Below are 22,692 nucleotides of genomic sequence, written 5' to 3' on the forward strand. Positions count from 1 at the left end.
TGTGCTTGATGATTGATGTTTTGACGATCTTTTTAGAAGATGGAGTTGACTTTGACCGGGGAATGATTGTTTTGGGTAGACTTAGGCTTGAATTAATGTTGAATGTTGATGGTATTTGATTGAAGACTTGAGCCTTGTACTAATTTTGTTGAAGACTACACGATATTGAGTTAACGATTTTTGAAGACGATATCAGTATGTTCTTGATTCTATTACTATTGAAGATTTGTTCAAGTTTGTTTATCTTTGTTCAAGTTAATATTATTTGAAGATAGACTTACTTGAGGACAAGCAAGGTTCAAGTGTGGGAGAATTTGATATTGCTCAATTCATACATACTTTATATCGCAATATCGGTTTGGCTTCGGTTATTTTCGAGTTGTTTTTGAAGATATATTGCTTATATTCATGGAGTTTAACGCCTTTATGTCGAGAGGTGTTTTAGAGATATTGTTGATGATTTATAAGATTTTTGATGAGAAGATGTCAAGAAAAGTGATCGCATTTAAAAATAAAATGAGTTGTCGTCCTGTTACGAGCTATCAATTTAATATATGAAGCGAAGTTTAAATGCTCAATATTTTTGTCATGTATTTGAAGAAATCCCGTAACGTGAGATAGAGTCAAGATATGCAAACATTGGTTTCATGGATGTTCGGTGATAAAGTTTGCGAATGAAATAATTTTTTTTTACGAAAGACAAGTTTATTTGAGTTGGGCCGTTTCTTTTCTCTTGGGCCTGTACAAAGTTGAGTGATGCCACACCTTAATTTGCTAGCCGAGACATATCACAAGAAGTAGGGACCAAGCAATTGTATTTATTTATTTATATCCCGTCTCATATTTTTTGGACTGAGTATGAAACTTACAATTTTTAGATTAGGTTTCTTTTTTATTATTATTCTATCCTTTATCAACTCATGAGGAGGCTGAGTATTATTTATCTTTGGTATTGTTGCTGTACGAAGAAAAAGAGGCCACAAACAATTGGAACAATTATTCTTCAAGTTTGGTTTTACTCAATTGGATCTATGTTTCGACATTCAAACGAGTTGGTATTCTCTTTTTAATTTTTATTGTTGATTACAATGATTAATAATTTATATCATAGTTGTTTGTTTGTTGATTCAAGTCTAATTATGTGTAGCTAAATTTTTAGTATTCACTTAGATGATTGAACCTAGATGAAGAATTGATTAATCTTTTATATGTATTGATAATTACTTTTGATTGTGATTCTTAATTACCCCCATTAATTGATCCCATTGATTACTAGTTTGTTGGTTGATGTAACGAGAGTTACTAGATCAATTAATTTATCTAGGTTATTGAGAAATAAATACATAAGTTGAATCACATAGACACCGGTGTAATTAGATTAGTAATTAATCCCATCAATTGAGTAGGTAATTGTGAAGCCTAAAGAGGGACACCGATTTACCCTTCAACTGAATCATAATCTTGAGTAATTACAAATGATTGATTGTGTTCTTCAGAAGCGTATGGGAGACCAACGTGAAAAACCGACACTTTCATGATAGAATTAGTATCTAAGTTAGGGACACCAGCTTATCTTACTAATTGATTAATGAACTTGGTTAACGAGAGTTATACTTAGGGATTTAATTACATTGTTCTTAATAAAAGAAATCCGGAACCTAGGGAATTGAATCTAAGTGAATACCCCTTATCTATTTGAACTCGTTTTTAATTTCTTTGTTTTAATTACTTTTTAATCAAAACCCCCATTTTACAACTAAAATCTCTAGAATAATTATTAGTCTTTTTAATCCTAAACTCTGCTCCCCGCTCCCCAGCAGCGGCGCCAGGTCTCTATACCTGGAACGGACGGGGATGTCAAGCCCTATGGATCCATATATAACTACTCGCGCCCACCAGTTCTTATAACCGGCAGTTACTAGTTACCAAAGCTAAGGGATTTTCGGTTCAAACTCGGTGTAGAATTTAGTATGTACTTGTATCCATTGCGTTTAAAATAAAGTGCATGTATTCTCAGCCCAAAAATGAAAATTGCAAAGCAATTAAAAAGGGAGCATATGAAACTCACGTATCAATATTGTAGGAAAAGTATGCAGACGCAACAGAGATGACAAATGAAAGGTTAGCCTTTGATTCACGATCAAAACCCCCGAGCAATTCCCATAACCTCCTTAGCTATAACCCTTAATTTCATTAGCTTTAACCCGTTTGAAACCCGTTTTGAAATCACTCGAACATAACCCCGTCGTAGTATTTTATGTATACATAACTAATATCATATAAGATTAATAATAATAATAATCTTAATAATAATAATAATAATAATAATAATAATAATAATAATAATAATAATAATAATAATAATAATAATAATAATAATAACAATAATAATAATAATAATAATAATAATAATAATAATAATAATAATAAGGATGATGATAAATATGATACTGAGTAATATCAATTCCTTTCGCAGAAACTGATCGAACATATCACACATATATATATAGATATTAACTATAATATTATAATATAATAATATAATAATATAATAATAATAATAATAATAATAATAATAATAATAATAATAATAATAATAATAATAATAATAATAATAATAATAATAATAATATAATATAATATAATAATTCAATTAAAAAAAACGTGTGTAATCTTAGCCGCCTCATTTTTGTTAGTTTATGCCGACAGTTTTTCACAGACCAGTATTTTGTGCTATGTTGCTAATAATTGACGAGTAAAAATATAAATAAAAATAATTCCACTTTTTATAATTGAATACATATATTTATTTTGGTCTTAAGCTTTATAAAACTAGTTGTAAAAAGGTCTATTTATTTATAAAATTACTATATACGTTCGATGTAGAGTGTACGTACTAGTCTGCTGATCATTCCGTGCCACCGTAAATCACGGAATTCATTTAATTCAATCGAATGAATGAATTTTAATATTTTAAAAAGTCATATATATTAAATACTTCAGGGGTATTTTATGTAACTTATAATTAATAATTTCTATCATGTCGCTTTCATGTGAATACTAAATTAATTAATTTCGTTTCATTTATTATTCACATGAATAGTAAATGAATTAATTTCAGTTCAACTATTTAAGTTACGCTGTTGTATGTTGTGCTTTACAACTTGTACATCTTTGATTTAACTTCGTGGCTTCTTAAAAATTAAAAGAAATACATCATAAAAATAAAACGATTTAATATGTAAAATTTTTAATTTGAAATTGCATCATTCAATAGTAAATTTTTATCATATCGTATATAAATATTATTCGCATGTTACCGTATATATTGGAAACTCTTATGTTTATTAAAATATGTATAATACTTTGTTAAAATGATTAATAAGATATTAAATTCTTATACATGTTATGACGTTCGTGAATCGTTGGACAAACAGGGTGGTCAACCGTTATATAAAAATTCATTTTCAAAAGTTTTAAAACTTGTCAAAATACATTGCTTATCATGTCGAAAATATTAAATCGTATAGAGATTTGGTTTAAAATAAGTCAAAATTTTCCGGGTCATCACACTTTCTTAATTACTTGTCATTTTGCTTATGGGAGTATCTTGACCTTTGGAATATTGTTGCATCTCAAATGAACTAGTTTGAGTCTAGTTGAAACTTAATGATCTTTGTTACAACCTTGACTAGCTTGGACTAATTACATTTACAATCATACAATGGTACATAAAACTAATGGGAGATCAACTCTTTAATTGGGACTTTAATGACCATTATTAGTATGTTTAAATGACATTGTGTACTAGAATGAAAAGATATAACACTTGTGTGTTTAATCTAAATTTGGCTTAAAATGTCATTAAGATGTCATTAGTAAAACTTAACCTCTTTTGGTTCAAAACTCTTTTGAGATAAAAAAGGAGAACTATTATAAGTATGTTAAAAAGGTTTTGCAAATTATAGATGCCTCAAAGTGGTCTAACTTAAAGTGAATGATTTTGGTAACAGAGAAAACTGCGGTCGAGCTGCGGTAGTCCGTGAGGTTAGCTGTAGATTGACAGTTTTAGAAAACCTTGAATTCGTTGGTACAGGACATACACGGTCAGTTTCATGATCGACCGTAGTGCAGCCGCGTAACATTTTTACCAAGATAATTACTTATGTTTTGGTCTTTTGCTAGAGATAGTTTAGGCTTATGAACCCATGTCGTCTTACATATGACTAATCACTTATCTAATCACTTATCTCTTGTGTGTCATCATCAAAACAAAGTGATTAACCTTTGAATATTATGATTGGAATCTTAACCAACATATTGGTTATATGCTATTGGTTATGCTAGCTTGCGGTATATCGGAGACTTTTAGGCTTATACTTTGTGAGTCCCTTGAGGTATTAGTAACCTAGTAACCTCAATTAATATCTTTATGACTTTTTATTGTCTCTTGAGTCTAAGTTTGATGTTTTCTATCATAAGGCGTTGCTTAAGGGTTATGAGTGATCCGACTTGGCGGGACATTCTTAGAAAGCAAGTCAGGTTAAGGCCAAAGGATTCTAAAAGAAAGAAAGTTCATTGAAGTTCACATTAATTTGTATTCACTCACCGGCCAATTATCTTGTCTAAGTGACAAGTCTTAGTGATAAATGGTAGTTGGGAATACAATATGGTTTTATAAGCAAAACTTAGATCATGTGAGTTAGAAATGCGATTAATGATCTAAGATATTGCATACTAAATCTATTCTTATTATTTGTAATGAGACACTATATATTCTTAACAAATGTATAGCACGTGTGCTCTCGACGTATGCCGATCGCACGACCTATTTTTTCAGTATGAACTGTTTGCCAGTTACACGATTATTCTCTCGAGACATAATGAGTATGTCAAGTCAGTTTGTGCGCGAGTGGGAGATGTTTGAACTTTGATCCGGTTCGACTCGTATCCAACCCGCCCACTAGCTTCCTTGTTATTTGTTATAGAACAGTTTATCATATGTTGGTAATTGTTTATTACTAAATCCATTTATACTATTGATTAATTAGAATTAACCATCCATTAATATGATGTTAATGGAGATGTTTCATTAGTGGTTAATGTATTATCCATCCATAACATAGTGGTTAATGGAGATTAATGTAGGCTTTTCACTAGTCTTAGTAGTTACGAAATGACTAGTATAAAATGGGGATAAGAGGTGCTTGCAAAGAGGCATCAACAAGTAACACATCTCATAACTAATATATACATTGCTTAAGATCAAGAGAGACAATATATTATTCTTAGTCGGGTTCGTGTATGTTCAAGACAATAAAACAAGGGAATCTTAAAGTGAAATTGCTTGAAGTTTAAAAATCCATCCATAGCTTTTACTCCGTATTAGGTAAAAATAAAATTGAGTAAATCATCACCCACTCAATCGATCATCGATCACAATTCACACTACTTCATTAACACACGTGAACATCCAGATTAGATAGTCAATACACAAACACCACACATGCATAGACCGGATTAAGAATCTAACATAATTAAGTACATTAAAATCTGAGTAATTACTTGACCTACTTTTGCCTCTTATATATCTTTCCCAAGAATGATTTCAATGCTTTTTGTATGGCTAAGCTTGGATTAGCCTCTATTAATCTGATCAACTCCTCATATGTCTTGTTCTCATAGTCTTCGTACACACCCTATCAATCAAGTGTATATATATATTTCATAAACAAATTAACAGCGCTAACAACATTAAAATTTATAGTCCACAAATACTTAGGTACGGAGTACTTATGAAAGTAATAGTAAGAAACCTGAATGTTGAGAATATCATATAGTTCCTTCACTTTTGCTATCTTTACTGGATTCTTTATCCCATAGTTTTCCTATAGTTGGTTCAGTTATGTGTAAGCAAAATATATATAGATAACAAGGTTGTAAAACTCGCGACTCGGGGAGTACTCGGCAGGAGGTTTTTGAGGAGTACTCGGCGACTCGGGGAGTACTCGGGGGAGAACTCGGATGTTGACTAACGTTGACTTTTCTAATATAAATAAATATCTTTAATATATTATAGATATATGATATATATATTGGCTATAAACAAACATTTTATAAATAAATATGTTAAATATATAAAATTTATTTACATCTAAATATTTGTTTTAATTGGAGGGATTAAATTGTATCTATTTGATAATGAAGTTGAAAGAAAAACTGAACCTCAGGTTTTAAAATCTATAACAATTAAACTTTAGGGGTTTAAATGTAAATTAAAAATAATAAATCGAGTAGTTTCTACATTTGAAGAGAGAGAAGTACAACTTTCCATTTCTCTTTTTCTGAATCTACCTCTTCTCTCTCTTCAATTTAAAATAAAGTAAAAAAAACACGAGTCTCAATTCAGATCGACAAGCGTTTTGTTTCAAATTATTCAGATCGACGAGAGCTACTGGAATCGTTCAGATCGACGTGATCAACAACGCTCATTTCCGACAAGTTTTGAGTTTTCCGACGCCGTTGACCGCCGTTGACCGACGGTTGACCGAGTAATGAGCGAGTTAGTTGCCGATTACTCGCTGAGACAGTTTTGACGAGTAATCGCCGATAAATCGGCCGATTTAACCGAGTTTTGCAACCATGATAGATAATATCCAAAAACACAGAATTAAGTTGTAATGTTTCGTATGTACGTTTAGAATTTTCTCCTGTTCCTCGTTAGCAAGTTCCAGCGCTTTTGCAATCAACCACGAATACTTGAAGTTTTCAATATCTACTCCAGTCTGTTATATGCATAAATAATGGTTCCTTGAACATATGCTGGGATCGATAGTTAAGTAGTATATTTGGACTAACCTTGCCAGTCACCTTAGGATCACCATAAGCGTCAAGATAATCATCCTGAATTGATGAAGTCATATGTTTCAATTTTCATGGAAAAATATTGTAAAGCATTATGCAAATCTAGCAGTAGTACGTATAGGGCGTGACCAATACGAAAGATCTATATATTACTATGCCTGCACTGAAAAATAGATACCCATTTTAACAAGGACATCTTTTACATGAATATGGTCGGTCAAATTCTCTCCGGCCATAAGGAGAGCACATGCAACCTTAAAGCGTAGAATAACTCGTGTAAGTCTCAAATTAAGGTCAATAAATAAAATAGCAAACTTTCAAGGTAATGAAGCACATATATAAAAGCTACTCACCGGAAGGTAAAATGACAAATAAGAGGTTTTGTATTGCAAAATTCGGAGATTACTACATGACAACATAAAATTATGTAGTTCAGAAAGTAGAGTAGATTATAAATTGAATCTTGTCTATAAAAGGTTGACGATTTAGTTGTTCGCGTACTTACGTTGACAAAGAAAATTTAGAGAGATTTTTCTCTCCAATTGTAGTGATCATATCAATCATCTGTCCAGAATAACATTGATATTCTATCTGTTCAAATCGATACAAAGTGATGAATAATCCCTTTTCAAAACTTATGATTATTTAGATTGAACCCTTGAAACATTGATTGAAATGACGAACAAAAGAAATACCTCACTGAAAAGTTCCAGCAAATCTACATAATAAGCCTTGCCTTTGAAATATTTCTTTAGAATTATGGCGACATGGTTGCGAAGAATAATAGCATCATTTACAGCAACCAGACCAACCTTCATCCAAATTGTCAAGTCAGAAAATTCAATTTATATATCGACTACGAATAATACATAATGATGAAGTATATATATAAGTATCTTCGTCAAAAGGGAACAAGAGAAACCCCTCAAATTATACCAATTGCTCGTCAACAAAAATTTACTTTATCTAAATATATTCATAAACGAATAAACATCTTTCAAACCCATTAAAAATTGTATTTGTTTCAAAAAACTGTTTAGATGCATTACAAGTACAACTAGGAAGTTTAACTAGTGCATCAAATTGCTTCATATATGAGATTAGCTATTGTGATAATATTCACAAATCAAGAGAAGATCCAGATTGATGAAAGATTATAATAGATATAAACAATTAAGACATATACCTCAGGTAGTCTGTACCAACAAGGTTGATCTCTGCGTAAATCGGAGTTGTCCACTATGTCATCAGTTACAAGTACAGAGGCATGAAGCTGCAAGCATACATACATGATCATCGCTAGGATATATAATAGCTATTAATTAAAAGCTAAACTTGTAAATTAGTTTGAGTCATTATGTTTTGTATGTATATTACCCATTCAGCACACCAACCAAGAGCACAGGCAAGAAACATTTCATCATCTGTTAGTTCCTCTCCTTTTAGCAACTTGTAGGTGTCTACTAAAGATAGGATTCTGTTACCCTTACCTGCATACCTCACCATTTTATTTATTAGTAAAAGAAAACAATCAAATAATTGGCAAAGGGTATTTATTGAGTTATGATATTAAGAATGTAGACGATTGTTCTAAGGATCTTAGGTCACTTGGACTCTAAACTAGAGGCGGAATACACTAGAAAAGGGTTAAACCGAGATATGGGTCGTTTTAGGATCGAATTGGTCAAACCTAGAGCAAAACCTAGATTAGATCGACTCCTAGACGATATATTTCGGTGGTATATGGTGTTAGAGTTATCTGGAGACGAAAACCTACGACTTAGGGTAAATGGGACGAGTAACCTCATCAAAGAAGTCTAAACCCGTATATATAGTGAACACAGACACATTCGGTCGAGTGTCTGTGTACACTCGGTCGACTGACTGACTCAGTCGGTCGGTCGAGTGTCTATACACACTCGGTCGACTGTGTGCAGTTTAACATATTGATCACTTAATAAATTAAGTACGCACAAACACAAATATAATCAATAGTCTCGAGTAAACATTATTACATAACCGAAACGTGTTAAACATAAAAATGAATAACGGCTGGGGATTCATGCACCAACAAACTCCCCCTAAGACCTAGCCGTTACAATAAAGCATTCGGTTATCAATCCGTATAAGGATCTGTCACCCAGTTCTTCAGATAGCAAAGTTTAACAACTCTGCAATACTGTTCAGCTTGCACACGATTCTCTGGGCGATACATCATCCTGTTGTAGTAAAGGGTAAACATATCTTCTTCACAACAGTTTCTCAACCAAACTGGATCTAGAACCCTTATACTATCATTTTCATCTCCTCCATCTTTGTCTAACACAATTACCGCTTCCTCCGAGCGTTCATCATAATACCACCAACGAAAATGAGGACTGAAGTGCTGCGGCATCTTCCTCAGAGGAACCTTCCGCATATACCTCACAGGTTGATATTTTACTATCTTCCTTCTAACCCCCGTTTTCTTGTTCGTTCGATAAGAGATCTTCAGAAACTGAGGACGAAAACCTATGAAATTAGGTGACTGATATGATCTTCTTATCTTACGAAGCAAAATATCAGGAACTCCACAATAATCCTGATACAACATCTTAAGCCTGGCCACCTGCATAAACTCAAAATAAGGTAACGTTTTGAATTCATATGGAGATTTGATATAATCCACTCCATGTTCTCTCTTGATCGCATATATATCAAATTCTTTAATATAAGCCCAGACAATTATCTTTCCCTTAGCACGTAAACTCTCACAGTGCTTGATAAACTTCAAAAATTGCGGCTCCACCTTAGGCTTCATCACATACTGCCTAATCCGCATCATAATCTTCCATTCTTCTTCCAATACTTCAACTTTTTCTTTGTTGATCTTCACTGGCAAGAAACCTTCTGGTAACACACTTTCTTGTTCTTTCTGTTCCTTTTCTTTACACTGTCTGTTCAAAAGCTCATCATTCATCTGAAAATAATCAGCAAAAGTTGGATACTTATCACCAACACCTTCATAACGAGGATAAGGCTCAGTTGGCTCATCCTCAATAGCAACTTCATCAAAACTGTTATCACTTTCATCAAAAACATCAGTATCACTCATATCATCATCAAAATTACGAGCCCCTGAAGTCGAAGCTTCAGTTGAAGCTTTTGATGCAGCGTCAGCATATTCCTTAGCTTCTCGCTCTAGAAGCTCCATCAATTCCTGCTCAGTTTCGGTGAGATCCGGAGGGATCTCCCCTTCTTCTAAATCAGTGTAAACAGTAGTGTGATTAAGACGATCCTGCATAGCTAAAAATTCAGAAACTGTTATAACTTGAAGAGGAGTTACATACAGCGGGTTATCATCCGTGTAGCCTTTTGCAACTTCAACAGCCCTGTCTTCCTCAGCTTCACCAAAAGTACCAAAAGGATCAGGTTCTCCATCTTCCTCTTCAACCACAACCTTTTTCTCCCATTCATTTAACCTCTTAGTCAATTCTTGATTTTGAGTCTGAAGAGTTAAAATTTCACCAGCTTAACTTCCCACATTTTTCTCTAGTTCATCAATCTTCAACTATTGTCGATCAACTAACTTCCTCAACTCAGACATTTCAATTTCTGTCTTCCTTTTGTCTTCGTCAGCAGCCTTTTGAAATTTAGCAAAATCAGCAGACAACTGAATCAATCTCCGTTTAACTATTCCTGACAAATCACCTGATGCAACCTCAGGACGTTGAGAAGCTTGAACTTGCTGAGAAGATGTAGTTTGTTGTAGTTGAGTGGGTGGAGTTTGAGTAGAAGCACCAGTAGCTTGAATAGTCGGAGCAACCTTTGGATGAGATTTAGTTGTGGAAGATGAACTTCCGTCTTTAACCAAAATCTTCAAACGTTTTTGTCTCCCTCTTGTCGATACCTTGGGAGTTTCAGCTAGCTTCCTTTTAACCAAATCCACCTGACTCTCATCAAGCGCTGTTACATTCTCCTCATCAACTAATCGAGGACCAGTATGTCTTGGCGGTGGCTGATTCACCTTTTCTCCTCCTTCAATAGTAATATCGGTCTCATCCCCAGAAGTACTGTTCTCATGACGACAGCTCAAACTTTTCGGACACACGTAATTTTCATTAATCAGATGACCAATTAATCCTTTCTCCGAAACCTCAACCCGGCTCTGCAAAAACCTGTTGAATGATTGATCATTTAAGTGGTTCTGTTTTAGCTCATCCTCGGGAATTTTCACTAACCCCTGAACTTGCTTCTCCAGCATAATTTGAAGAAACCTTGGGAACACCAGATGAATCTTCCTCTTAACATTCAGAACCATTCCATCAAAAATCACTTGAGAAAAGTTAAAATCAGCGTTCAAAACCAACGCAACAAACATAGAGCTGTACTTAGCTGTCATCTCGTCAAAACCGCCCTGCATCGGGCTCAAACATCTAAGAAGAACGTACGTAAAGTATCGGTATTGCCTTGGAAGCTTCGTACATTTAACAGCTTTGGTTATATCACCAGTATAACCACATCTCTTTAAGCACCTTCTAACTTTCAAAATCGGAAAATCAGTTGGCATATCATCATTATCCGGGAACCCCAGATCTTCCCTGATAGTCTGTGCCGAAATACGAACAATCGTGTTATTGACAGAACTCAATATCACCTTTCTGTTATCTTCAGTAATGAAATGTCCCGTTCTTATTGATTAAAAACGTTCCATATTAATTGATTTCGTTGCGAGGTTTTGACCTCTATATGAGACGTTTTTCAAAGACTGCATTCATTTTAAAACAAATCATAACCTTTATTTCATCAATAAAGGTTTAAAAAGCTTTACGTAGATTATCAAATAATGATAATCTAAAATATCCTGTTTACACACGACTATTACATAATGGTTTACAATACAAATATGTTACAACAAAATAAGTTTCTTGAATGCAGTTTTTACACAATATCATACAAGCATGGACTCCAAATCTTGTCCTTATTTAAGTATGCGACAGCGGAAGCTCTTAATAATCACCTGAGAATAAACATGCTTAAAACGTCAACAAAAATGTTGGTGAGTTATAGGTTTAACCTATATATATCAAATCGTAACAATAGACCACAAGATTTCATATTTCATATGGTGAACACCTGGTAACTGACATTAACAAGATGCATATATAAGAATATCCCCATCATTCCGGGACACCCTTCGGATATGATATAAATTTCGAAGTACTAAAGCATCCGGTACTTTGGATGGGGTTTGTTAGGCCCAATAGATCTATCTTTAGGATTCGCGTCAATTAGGGTGTCTGTTCCCTAATTCTTAGATTACCAGACTTAATAAAAAGGGGCATATTCGATTTCGATAATTCAACCATAGAATGTAGTTTCACGTACTTGTGTCTATTTTGTAAATTATTTATAAAACCTGCATGTATTCTCATCCCAAAAATATTAGATTTTAAAAGTGGGACTATAACTCACTTTCACAGATTTTTACTTCGTCGGGAAGTAAGACTTGGCCACTGGTCGATTCACGAACCTATAACAAATATGTACATATATATCAAAGTATGTTCAAAATATATTTACAACACTTTTAATACATTTTGATTTCTTAAGTTCATTAAGTCAGCTGTCCTCGTTAGTAACCTACAACTAGTTGTCTAACGTTAGATGTACAGAAAAAAATTGATATATATTATCTTGAATCAATCCACGACCCAGTGTATACACGTCTCAGGCTAGATCACAACTCAAAGTATATATATTTTTGGAATCAACCTCAACCCTGTATAGCTAACTCCAACATTACTGCATATAGAGTGTCTATGGTTGTTTCAAATAATATATACACATGGGTCGATATGATATGTCAAAACATTTGCATACGTGTCTATGGTATCCCAAGATTACATAATATATTAGAATACATGTATAATACAATATAAGTTAGCTAGGATATGATTAATATAGATTTGTTACCAATTTTCACGTTGCTACAACAAGAAAAATTATCCAATCTTGTTTTACCCATAACTTCTTCATTTTAAATCCGTTTTGAGTGAATAAAATTGCTATGGTTTCATATTGAACTCTATTTTATGAATCTAAACAGAAAAAGTATAGGTTTATAGTCGGAAATATAAGTTACAAGTAATTTTTGTAAAGGTAGTCATTTCAGTCGAAAGAACAACGTCTAGATGACCATTTTGGAAAACATACTTCCACTTTGAGTTTAACCATGATTTTTGGATATAGTTTCATGTTCATAAGAAAAATAATTTTCCTAGAAGAACAACTTTTAAATCAAAGTTTATCATAGTTTTTAATTATCCAAACTAAAACAGCCCCCGGTTTCACTATGACGGCGTATATCTGATTTTATGGTGTTCATCGTGTTTCTAGGTTTTAAATCATTAAGTTAGCATATCATATAGATATAGAACATGTGTTTAGTTGATTTTAAAAGTCAAGTTAGAAGGATTAAATTTTGTTTGCGAACAAGTTTAGAATTAAGTAAACTATGTTCTAGTGATTACAAGTTTAAACCTTCGAATAAGATAGCTTTATATGTATGAATCGAATGATGTTATGAACATCATTACTACCTCAAGTTTTCTGGATAAAACCACTGAAAATGAGAAAAATGGATCTAGCTTCAAAGGATCCTTGGATGGCTTGAAAGTTCTTGAAGCAGAATCATGACACGAAAATAGTTCAAGTAAGATTTTCACTCGAAATAAGATTGTTATAGTTATAGAAATTGAATTAAAGTTTGAATATGATTATTACCTTGTATTAGAAATATAACCTACTGTAAGTAACAAAGGTTTCTTGATCTTGGATGATTACTTGGAATGGATTTAGAAAACTTGGAAGTAAACTTGCAATCTTAGAAGTATTCTTGATTTTATGAAACTAGAACTTGTAGAATTTATGAAGAACACTTAGAACTTGAAGATAGAACTTGAGAGAGATCAATTAGATGAAGAAAATTGAAGAATGAAAGTGTTTGTAGGTGTTTTTGGTCATTGGTGTATGGATTAGATATAAAGGATATGTAATTTTGTTTTCATGTAAATAAGTCATGAATGATTACTCATATTTTTGTAATTTTATGAGATATTTCATGCTAGTTGCCAAATGATGGTTCCCACATGTGTTAGGTGACTCACATGGGCTGCTAAGAGCTGATCATTAGAGTGTATATACCAATAGTACATACATCTAAAAGCTGTGTATTGTACGAGTACGAATACGGGTACATACGAGTAGAATTGTTGATGAAACTGAACGAGGATGTAATTGTAAGCATTTTTGTTAAGTAGAAGTATTTTGATAAGTGTCTTTAAGTCTTTCAAAAGTGTATGAATACATATTAAAACACTACATGTATATACATTTTAACTGAGTCGTTAAGTCATCGTTAGTCGTTACATGTAAATGTTGTTTTGAAACCTTTAGGTTAACGATCTTGTTGAATGTTGTTAACCCATTGTTTATTATAACAAATGAGATGTTAAATTGTTATATTATCATGATATTATGATATATAATATATATTAGTATGATATATATACAGTTAAATGTCGTTACAACGATAATCGTTACATATATGTCTCGTTTCGAAATCATTAAGTTAGTAGTCTTATTTTTACATATGTATTTCATTGTTAATATACTTAATAATATATTTACTTATCATTTAACATAATTAACCAAGTGTATCAATATCTTAATATGATTCATATGTACCTAGTAAGACGTTGTTATAACGATAATAGTTATATATATCGTTTTCGAGTTTCTTAAATTAATAGTCTCATTTTTATGTATATAACTCATTGTTAAAATACCTAATGAGATACATACTTATAATAAAATCATGTTAATTATATATATAACCATATACATGTCATCGTATAGTTTTTACAAGTTTTAACGTTCGTGAATCACCGGTCAACTTGGGTGGTCAATTGTCTATATGAAACCTATTTCAATTAATCAAGTCTTAACAAGTTTGATTGCTTAACATGTTGGAAACACTTAATCATGTAAATAACAATTTCATTTAATATATATATAAACATGGAAAAGTTCGGGTCACTACAGTACCTACCCGTTAAATAAATTTCGTCCCGAAATTTTAAGCAGTTGGAGGTGTTGACGTATCTTCTGGAAATAAATGCGGGTATTTCTTCTTCATCTGATCTTCACGCTCCCAGGTGAACTCGGGTCCTCTACGAGCATTCCATCGAACCTTAACAATCAGTATCTTGTTTTGTTTAAGTCTCTTAACCTCACGATCCATTATTTCGACGGGTTCTTCAATGAATTGAAGTTTTTCATTGATTTGGATTTCGTCCAACGAAATAGTGAGATCTTCTTTAGCAAAACATTTCTTCAAATTCAAGACGTGGAAAGTGTTATGTACAGCCGCGAGTTGTTGAGGTAACTCAAGTCGGTAAGCTACTGGTCCGACACGATCTATAATCTTGAATGGTCCAATGTACCTTGGATTTAGTTTCCCCCGTTTACCAAATCGAACAACGCCTTTCCAAGGTGAAACCTTAAGCATGACCATTTCTCCAATTTCAAACTCTATATCTTTTCTTTTACTGTCCGCGTAGCTCTTTTGTCAACTCTGGGCGGTTTTCAATCTTTGTTGAATTTGGATGATTTTCTCGGTAGTTTATTGTATTATCTCCGGACTCGTAATCTGTCTATCCCCCACTTCACTCCAACAAATCGGAGACCTGCACTTTCTACCATAAAGTGCTTCAAACGGTGCCATCTCAATGCTTGAATGGTAGCTATTGTTGTAGGAAAATTCTGCTAACGGTAGATGTCGATCCCAACTGTTTCCGAAATCAATAACACATGCTCGTAGCATGTATTCAAGCGTTTGTATCGTCCTTTCGCTCTGCCCATCAGTTTGTGGATGATAGGCAGTACTCATGTCTAGACGAGTTCCCAATGCTTGCTGTAATGTCTGCCAGAATCTTGAAATAAATCTGCCATCCCTATCAGAGATAATAGAGATTGGTATTCCATGTATGGAGACGACGTCCTTCAAATACAGTCGTGCTAACTTCTCCATCTTGTCATCTTCTCTTATTGGCAGGAAGTGTGCTGACTTGGTGAGACGATCAACTATTACCCAAATAGTATCATAACCACTTGCAGTCCTTGGCAATTTAGTAATGAAATCCATGGTAATGTTTTCCCATTTCCATTCTGGGATTTCAGGTTGTTGTAGTAGACCTGATGGTTTCTGATGTTCAGCTTTGACCTTAGAACACGTCAAACATTCTCCTACATATTTAGCAATATTGGCTTTCATACCTGGCCACCAAAAATGTTTCTTAAGATCCTTGTACATCTTCCCCGTTCCAGGATGTATTGAGTATCTGGTTTTATGAGCTTCTCTAAGTACCATTTCTCTCATATCTCCAAATTTTGGTACCCAAATTCTTTCAGCCCTATACCGGGTTCCGTCTTTCCGAATATTAAGATGCTTCTCCGATCCTTTGGGTATTTCATTCTTTAAATTTCCCTCTTTTAAAACTCCTTGTTGCGCCTCCTTTATTTGAGTAGTAAGGTTAGTGTGAATCATTATATTCATAGATTTTACTCGAATGGGTTCTCTGTCCTTTCTGCTCAATGCGTCGGCTACCACATTTGCCTTCCCCAGGTGGTAACGAATCTCAAAGTCGTAATCATTCAACAATTCACTCCACCTACGCTGCCTCATATTCAGTTGTTTCTGATTAAATATGTGTTGAAGACTTTTGTGGTCGGTATATATAATACTTTTGACCCCATATAAGTAGTGCCTCCAAGTCTTTAATGCAAAAACAACCGCGCCTAATTCCAAATCATGCGTCGTATAATTTTGCTCGTGAATCTTCAATTGTCTAGACGCATAAGCAATCACCTTCGTCCGTTGCATTAATACACAACCGAGACCTTGCTTCGATGCGTCACAATAAATCACAAAATCATCATTCCCTTCAGGCAATGACAATATAGGTGCCGTAGTTAGCTTTTTCTTCAATAATTGAAACGCCTTCTCTTGTTCATCCTTCCATTCAAATTTCTTCCCTTTATGCGTTAATGCAGCCAAGGGTTTTGCTATTTTGGAGAAATCTTGGATGAATCTTCTGTAGTAACCAGCCAATCCTAAAAATTGACGTATATGCTTCGGAGTTTTTGGGGTTTCCCACTTTCTTTTGACTTGCTTCACATTGGCCTCTTCAGCCGTCTATTCTTTAATTCTTTCCTCAATCTGGTTCACTAGTTTGTGAGCCATTCTACATGCCTGTTGTATGGAGGCAGGCTCTTGTGAACTTATATCTTCTTGGATTATTTCCGGTAATCCTTTCACAAACGCGTCGATCTTCTCTTCCTCATCTTCGAACGCTCCCGGACACAATAGGCACAATTCTGTGAATCGTCTTTCTTACGTGGTAATATCAAATCCTTGGGTTCGTAACCCTCTAAGTTCTGTCTTGAGCTTATTGACCTCGGTTCTGGGACGGTACTTCTCGTTCATCAAGTGCTTGAATGCTGACCACGGTAGTGCGTACGCATCATCTTGTCCCACTTGCTCTAGATAGCTATTCCACCATGTTAACGCAGAACCTGTGAAGGTATGCGTAGCGTACTTCACTTTGTCCTCTTCAGTACACTTACTTATGGCAAACACCGATTCGACCTTCTCGGTCCACCGTTTCAATCCGATCGGTCCTTCGGTTCCATCAAATTCCAAAGGTTTGCAGGCAGTGAATTCTTTGTAGGTGCATCCTACACGATTTCCTGTACTGCTAGATCCAAGGTTATTGTTGGTATGTAGTGCAGCCTGTACTAGGGCTATGTTTGAAGCTAGAAAAGTACGGAATTCCTCTTCATTCATATTCACGGTGTGTCGAGTAGTCGGTGCCATTTCCTTCAAAATAGTCAAATGGAACAAGTTAATCATACAGAATATTAAGAGTAGTTAATAGTATTTTGTAGCATAATATGAACTCATTTATAAAAGCTTTTTCTTCATATTAGCGTTTTATAAGTTTAAATTCGGGTAGTACCTACCCGTTAAGTTCATACTTAGTAGCTAATATACAATTCAACTACTACAATTCTATATGAAAAACTGATTATAATAATATTTCGCGTTCAAACTTTTATACAATATTTTACAAACTTACAATACCGCTTATTTTACATAAAGCATGAAATATAGCACACAATAACTTTGATACAAGATAGTTGTGAAGATAATTCTAGCTAGTACACAAGTCGTTCAGCAAAGGCAATAAAGACACGTAATTCATACGTCAGAAACAAGTCATGCATTCTGGTTTTACTAGGACTACTTCCCATCCTTGGTCTTGTGGAACATAACCGTTATGGCCATTGATAAGACAGCGTGTTGTAACGTCGTCAAAGGGACGAGGGTTACGTAATGACCAACAGTCTCGTAATAACCTAAAAACCTCATTTCTTACCCCAATTACCGACTCCGTCACTTGTGGGAACGTTTTGTTTAATAGTTGTAGCCCGATGTTCTTTTTCTCACTTTGGTGAGAAGCGAACATTACTAACCCATAAGCATAGCATGCTTCTTTATGTTGCATGTTAGCCGCTTTTTCTAAATCATGAAGTCCTATATTCGGATACATTGAGTCAAAATAATTTCTTAACCCGTTGCGTAAAATAGCATTTGGGTTCCCCGCAATATATGCGTCAAAGTAAACACATCGTAACTTATGGGTTTCCCAATGTGATATCCCCCATCTTTCAAACGAAAGTCTCTTATAAACCAAGACATTCTTGGAACATTCTTCGAATGTCTTACAAACTGATTTCGCCATAAATAGTTGTGCCGAAGAATTCTGACTGACTCTAGACAAGATTTCATCAATCATGTCTCCGGGTAGGTCTCTTAAAATTTTGGGTTGTCTATCCATTTTGTGTTTTTATACTGTAAAATATACAAGAGTTAGATTCATGAAAAAATACTTATTAATACAAGCAATTTTTACATATATCATAAAGCATAAGCACACTATATTACATATATTACACCACACGAATACAACTATCTTATTCCGACTCGCTCGTTTCTTCTTCTTCTTCGGTTTTGGTTCGTTTTGCCAAGTTTCTAGGGATATATGATGTTCCCCTAATACGAGCTGTCGTTTTCCACAACAGTTTAGAAAAACCTGGTGGTTTAGAGGTTCCTGGGTCATTGTTACAACTTAAGGGCTTCGGGGGTTGACGATACATATAAAGTTCATCGGGGTTGGAATTAGATTTCTCTATTTTTATGCCCTTTCCCTTATTATTTTCTTTTGCCTTTTTAAATTCAGTTGGGGTAATTTCTATAACATCATCGGAATTCTCGTCGGAATCCGATTCATCGGAGAATTGGTAATCCTCCCAATATTTTGCTTCCTTGGCGGAAACACCATTGACCATAATTAACCTTGGTCGGTTGGTTGAGGATTTTCTTTTACTTAACCGTTTTATTATTTCCCCCACCGGTTCTATTTCCTCCTCCGGTTCCTCCTCTTCCGGTTCTGATTCTTCTTCCGGTTCTGATTCTTCTTCCGGTTCTTCTTCGGGAACTTGTGAATCAGTCCAATATATATTCGACTCTTCGTTATTATTATGTGAGTCAATGGAATTTGTGCTAGAGGTAGACATCTATCACACAATATCAAACATGTTAAGAGATTAATATATCACATAATATATACATGTTAATAATATATAGTTTCCAACAAAAATGTTAAGCAATCATGTTTAAAGAAAACACGGTCGAAGTCCAGACTCACTAATGCATCCTAACAAACTCGATAAGACACGCTAATGCAAATTTTTCTGGTTCTCTAAGACCAATGTTCGGATACCAACTGAAATGTCCCATTCTTATTGATTAAAAACGTTCCATATTAATTGATTTCGTTGCGAGGTTTTGACCTCTATATGAGACGTTTTTCAAAGACTGCATTCATTTTAAAACAAATCATAACCTTTATTTCATCAATAAAGGTTTAAAAAGCTTTACGTAGATTATCAAATAATGATAATCTAAAATATCCTGTTTACACACGACTATTACATAATGGTTTACAATACAAATATGTTACAACAAAATAAGTTTCTTGAATGCAGTTTTTACACAATATCATACAAGCATGGACTCCAAATCTTGTCCTTATTTAAGTATGCGACAGCGGAAGCTCTTAATAATCACCTGAGAATAAACATGCTTAAAACGTCAACAAAAATGTTGGTGAGTTATAGGTTTAACCTATATATATCAAATCGTAACAATAGACTACAAGATTTCATATTTCAATATACATCCCATACATAGAGATAAAAATCATTCATATGGTGAACACCTGGTAACAGACATTAACAAGATGCATATATAAGAATATCCCCATCATTCCGGGACACCCTTCGGATATGATATAAATTTCGAAGTACTAAAGCATCCGGTACTTTGGATGGGGTTTGTTAGGCCCAATAGATCTATCTTTAGGATTCGCGTCAATTAGGGTGTCTGTTCCCTAATTCTTAGATTACCAGACTTAATAAAAAGGGGCATATTCGATTTCGATAATTCAACCATAGAATGTAGTTTCACGTACTTGTGTCTATTTTGTAAATTATTTATAAAACCTGCATGTATTCTCATCCCAAAAATATTAGATTTTAAAAGTGGGACTATAACTCACTTTCACAGATTTTTACTTCGTCGGGAAGTAAGACTTGGCCACTGGTCGATTCACGAACCTATAACAAATATGTACATATATATCAAAGTATGTTCAAAATATATTTACAACACTTTTAATACATTTTGATGTCTTAAGTTCATTAAGTCAGCTGTCCTCGTTAGTAACCTACAACTAGTTGTCTAACGTTAGATGTACAGAAAAAAATTGATATATATTATCTTGAATCAATCCACGACCCAGTGTATACACGTCTCAGGCTAGATCACAACTCAAAGTATATATATTTTTGGAATCAACCTCAACCCTGTATAGCTAACTCCCACATTACTGCATATAGAGTGTCTATGGTTGTTTCAAATAATATATACACATAGGTCGATATGATATGTCAAAACATTTACATACGTGTCTATGGTATCCCAAGATTACATAATATATTAGAATACATGTATAATACAATATAAGTTAGCTAGGATATGATTAATATAGATTTGTTACCAATTTTCACGTTGCTACAACAAGAAAAATTATCCAATCTTGTTTTACCTATAACTTCTTCATTTTAAATCCGTTTTGAGTGAATCAAATTGCTATGGTTTCATATTGAACTCTATTTTATGAATCTAAACAGAAAAAGTATAGGTTTATAGTCAGAAATATAAGTTACAAGTCATTTTTGTAAAGGTAGTCATTTCAGTCGAAAGAACGACGTCTAGATGACCATTTTAGAAAACATACTTCCACTTTGAGTTTAACCATGATTTTTGGATATAGTTTTATGTTCATAAGAAAAATCATTTTCCTAGAAGAACAAATTTTAAATCAAAGTTTATCATAGTATTTAATTATCCAAACCAAAACAGCCCCCGGTTTCACTATGACGGCGTATATCCGATTTTATGGTGTTCATCGTGTTTCTAGGTTTTAAATCATTAAGTTAGCATATCATATAGATATAGAACATGTGTTTAGTTGATTTTAAAAGTCAAGTTAGAAGGATTAAATTTTGTTTGCGAACAAGTTTAGAATTAAGTAAACTATGTTCTAGTGATTACAAGTTTAAACCTTCGAATAAGATAGCTTTATATGTATGAATCGAATGATGTTATGAACATCATTACTACCTCAAGTTTTCTGGATAAAACCACTGAAAATGAGAAAAATGGATCTAGCTTCAAAGGATCCTTGGATGGCTTGAAAGTTCTTGAAGCAGAATCATGACACGAAAATAGTTCAAGTAAGATTTTCACTCGAAATAAGATTGTTATAGTTATAGAATTGAATTAAAGTTTGAATATGATTATTACCTTGTATTAGAAATATAACCTACTGTAAGTAACAAAGGTTTCTTGATCTTGGATGATTACTTGGAATGGATTTAGAAAACTTGGAAGTAAACTTGCAATCTTAGAAGTATTCTTGATTTTATGAAACTAGAACTTGTAGAATTTATGAAGAACACTTAGAACTTGAAGATAGAACTTGAGAGAGATCAATTAGATGAAGAAAATTGAAGAATGAAAGTGTTTGTAGGTGTTTTTGGTCGTTGGTGTATGGATTAGATATAAAGGATATGTAATTTTGTTTTCATTTAAATAAGTCATGAATGATTACTCATATTTTTGTAATTTTATGAGATATTTCATGCTAGTTGCCAAATGATGGTTCCCACATGTGTTAGGTGACTCACATGGGCTGCTAAGAGCTGATCATTGGAGTGTATATACCAATAGTACATACATCTAAAAGCTGTGTATTGTACGAGTACGAATACGGGTACATACGAGTAGAATTGTTGATGAAACTGAACGAGGATGTAATTGTAAGCATTTTTGTTAAGTAGAAGTATTTTGATAAGTGTCTTGAAGTCTTTCAAAAGTGTATGAATACATATTAAAACACTACATGTATATACATTTTAACTGAGTCGTTAAGTCATCGTTAGTCGTTACATGTAAATGTTGTTTTGAAACCTTTAGGTTAACGATCTTGTTGAATGTTGTTAACCCATTGTTTATTATAAAAAATGAGATGTTAAATTTTTATATTATCATGATATTATGATATATAATATATCTTAGTATGATATATATACAGGTAA

General features: G+C 33.6%; 1 protein-coding gene across 1 annotated transcript in view; it reads right to left on the minus strand.

Moving 5' to 3' along the window:
* Nucleotides 1-5,478: 5,478 nt before the first annotated feature.
* The window catches only part of LOC139891522 (farnesyl diphosphate synthase 2-like), an 84,583-nt gene continuing 67,369 nt past the window's right edge, over nt 5,479-22,692 (minus strand). The window contains exons 3-12 of the mRNA XM_071874495.1: nt 8,242-8,354; nt 8,051-8,137; nt 7,560-7,676; nt 7,370-7,455; nt 7,218-7,269; nt 7,023-7,118; nt 6,859-6,903; nt 6,696-6,785; nt 5,817-5,888; nt 5,479-5,699 (exon numbers count right to left, since the gene is read on the minus strand). Of these exons, the coding sequence (XP_071730596.1) occupies nt 5,571-5,699; nt 5,817-5,888; nt 6,696-6,785; nt 6,859-6,903; nt 7,023-7,118; nt 7,218-7,269; nt 7,370-7,455; nt 7,560-7,676; nt 8,051-8,137; nt 8,242-8,354 (887 nt within the window). The 3' untranslated portion in view covers nt 5,479-5,570. The remainder of the gene's footprint in view (nt 5,700-5,816; nt 5,889-6,695; nt 6,786-6,858; nt 6,904-7,022; nt 7,119-7,217; nt 7,270-7,369; nt 7,456-7,559; nt 7,677-8,050; nt 8,138-8,241; nt 8,355-22,692) is intronic.

This window comes from Rutidosis leptorrhynchoides, chromosome 2 (genome assembly GCF_046630445.1).
Source record: "Rutidosis leptorrhynchoides isolate AG116_Rl617_1_P2 chromosome 2, CSIRO_AGI_Rlap_v1, whole genome shotgun sequence".
Classification (NCBI taxonomy): domain Eukaryota; kingdom Viridiplantae; phylum Streptophyta; class Magnoliopsida; order Asterales; family Asteraceae; genus Rutidosis; species Rutidosis leptorrhynchoides.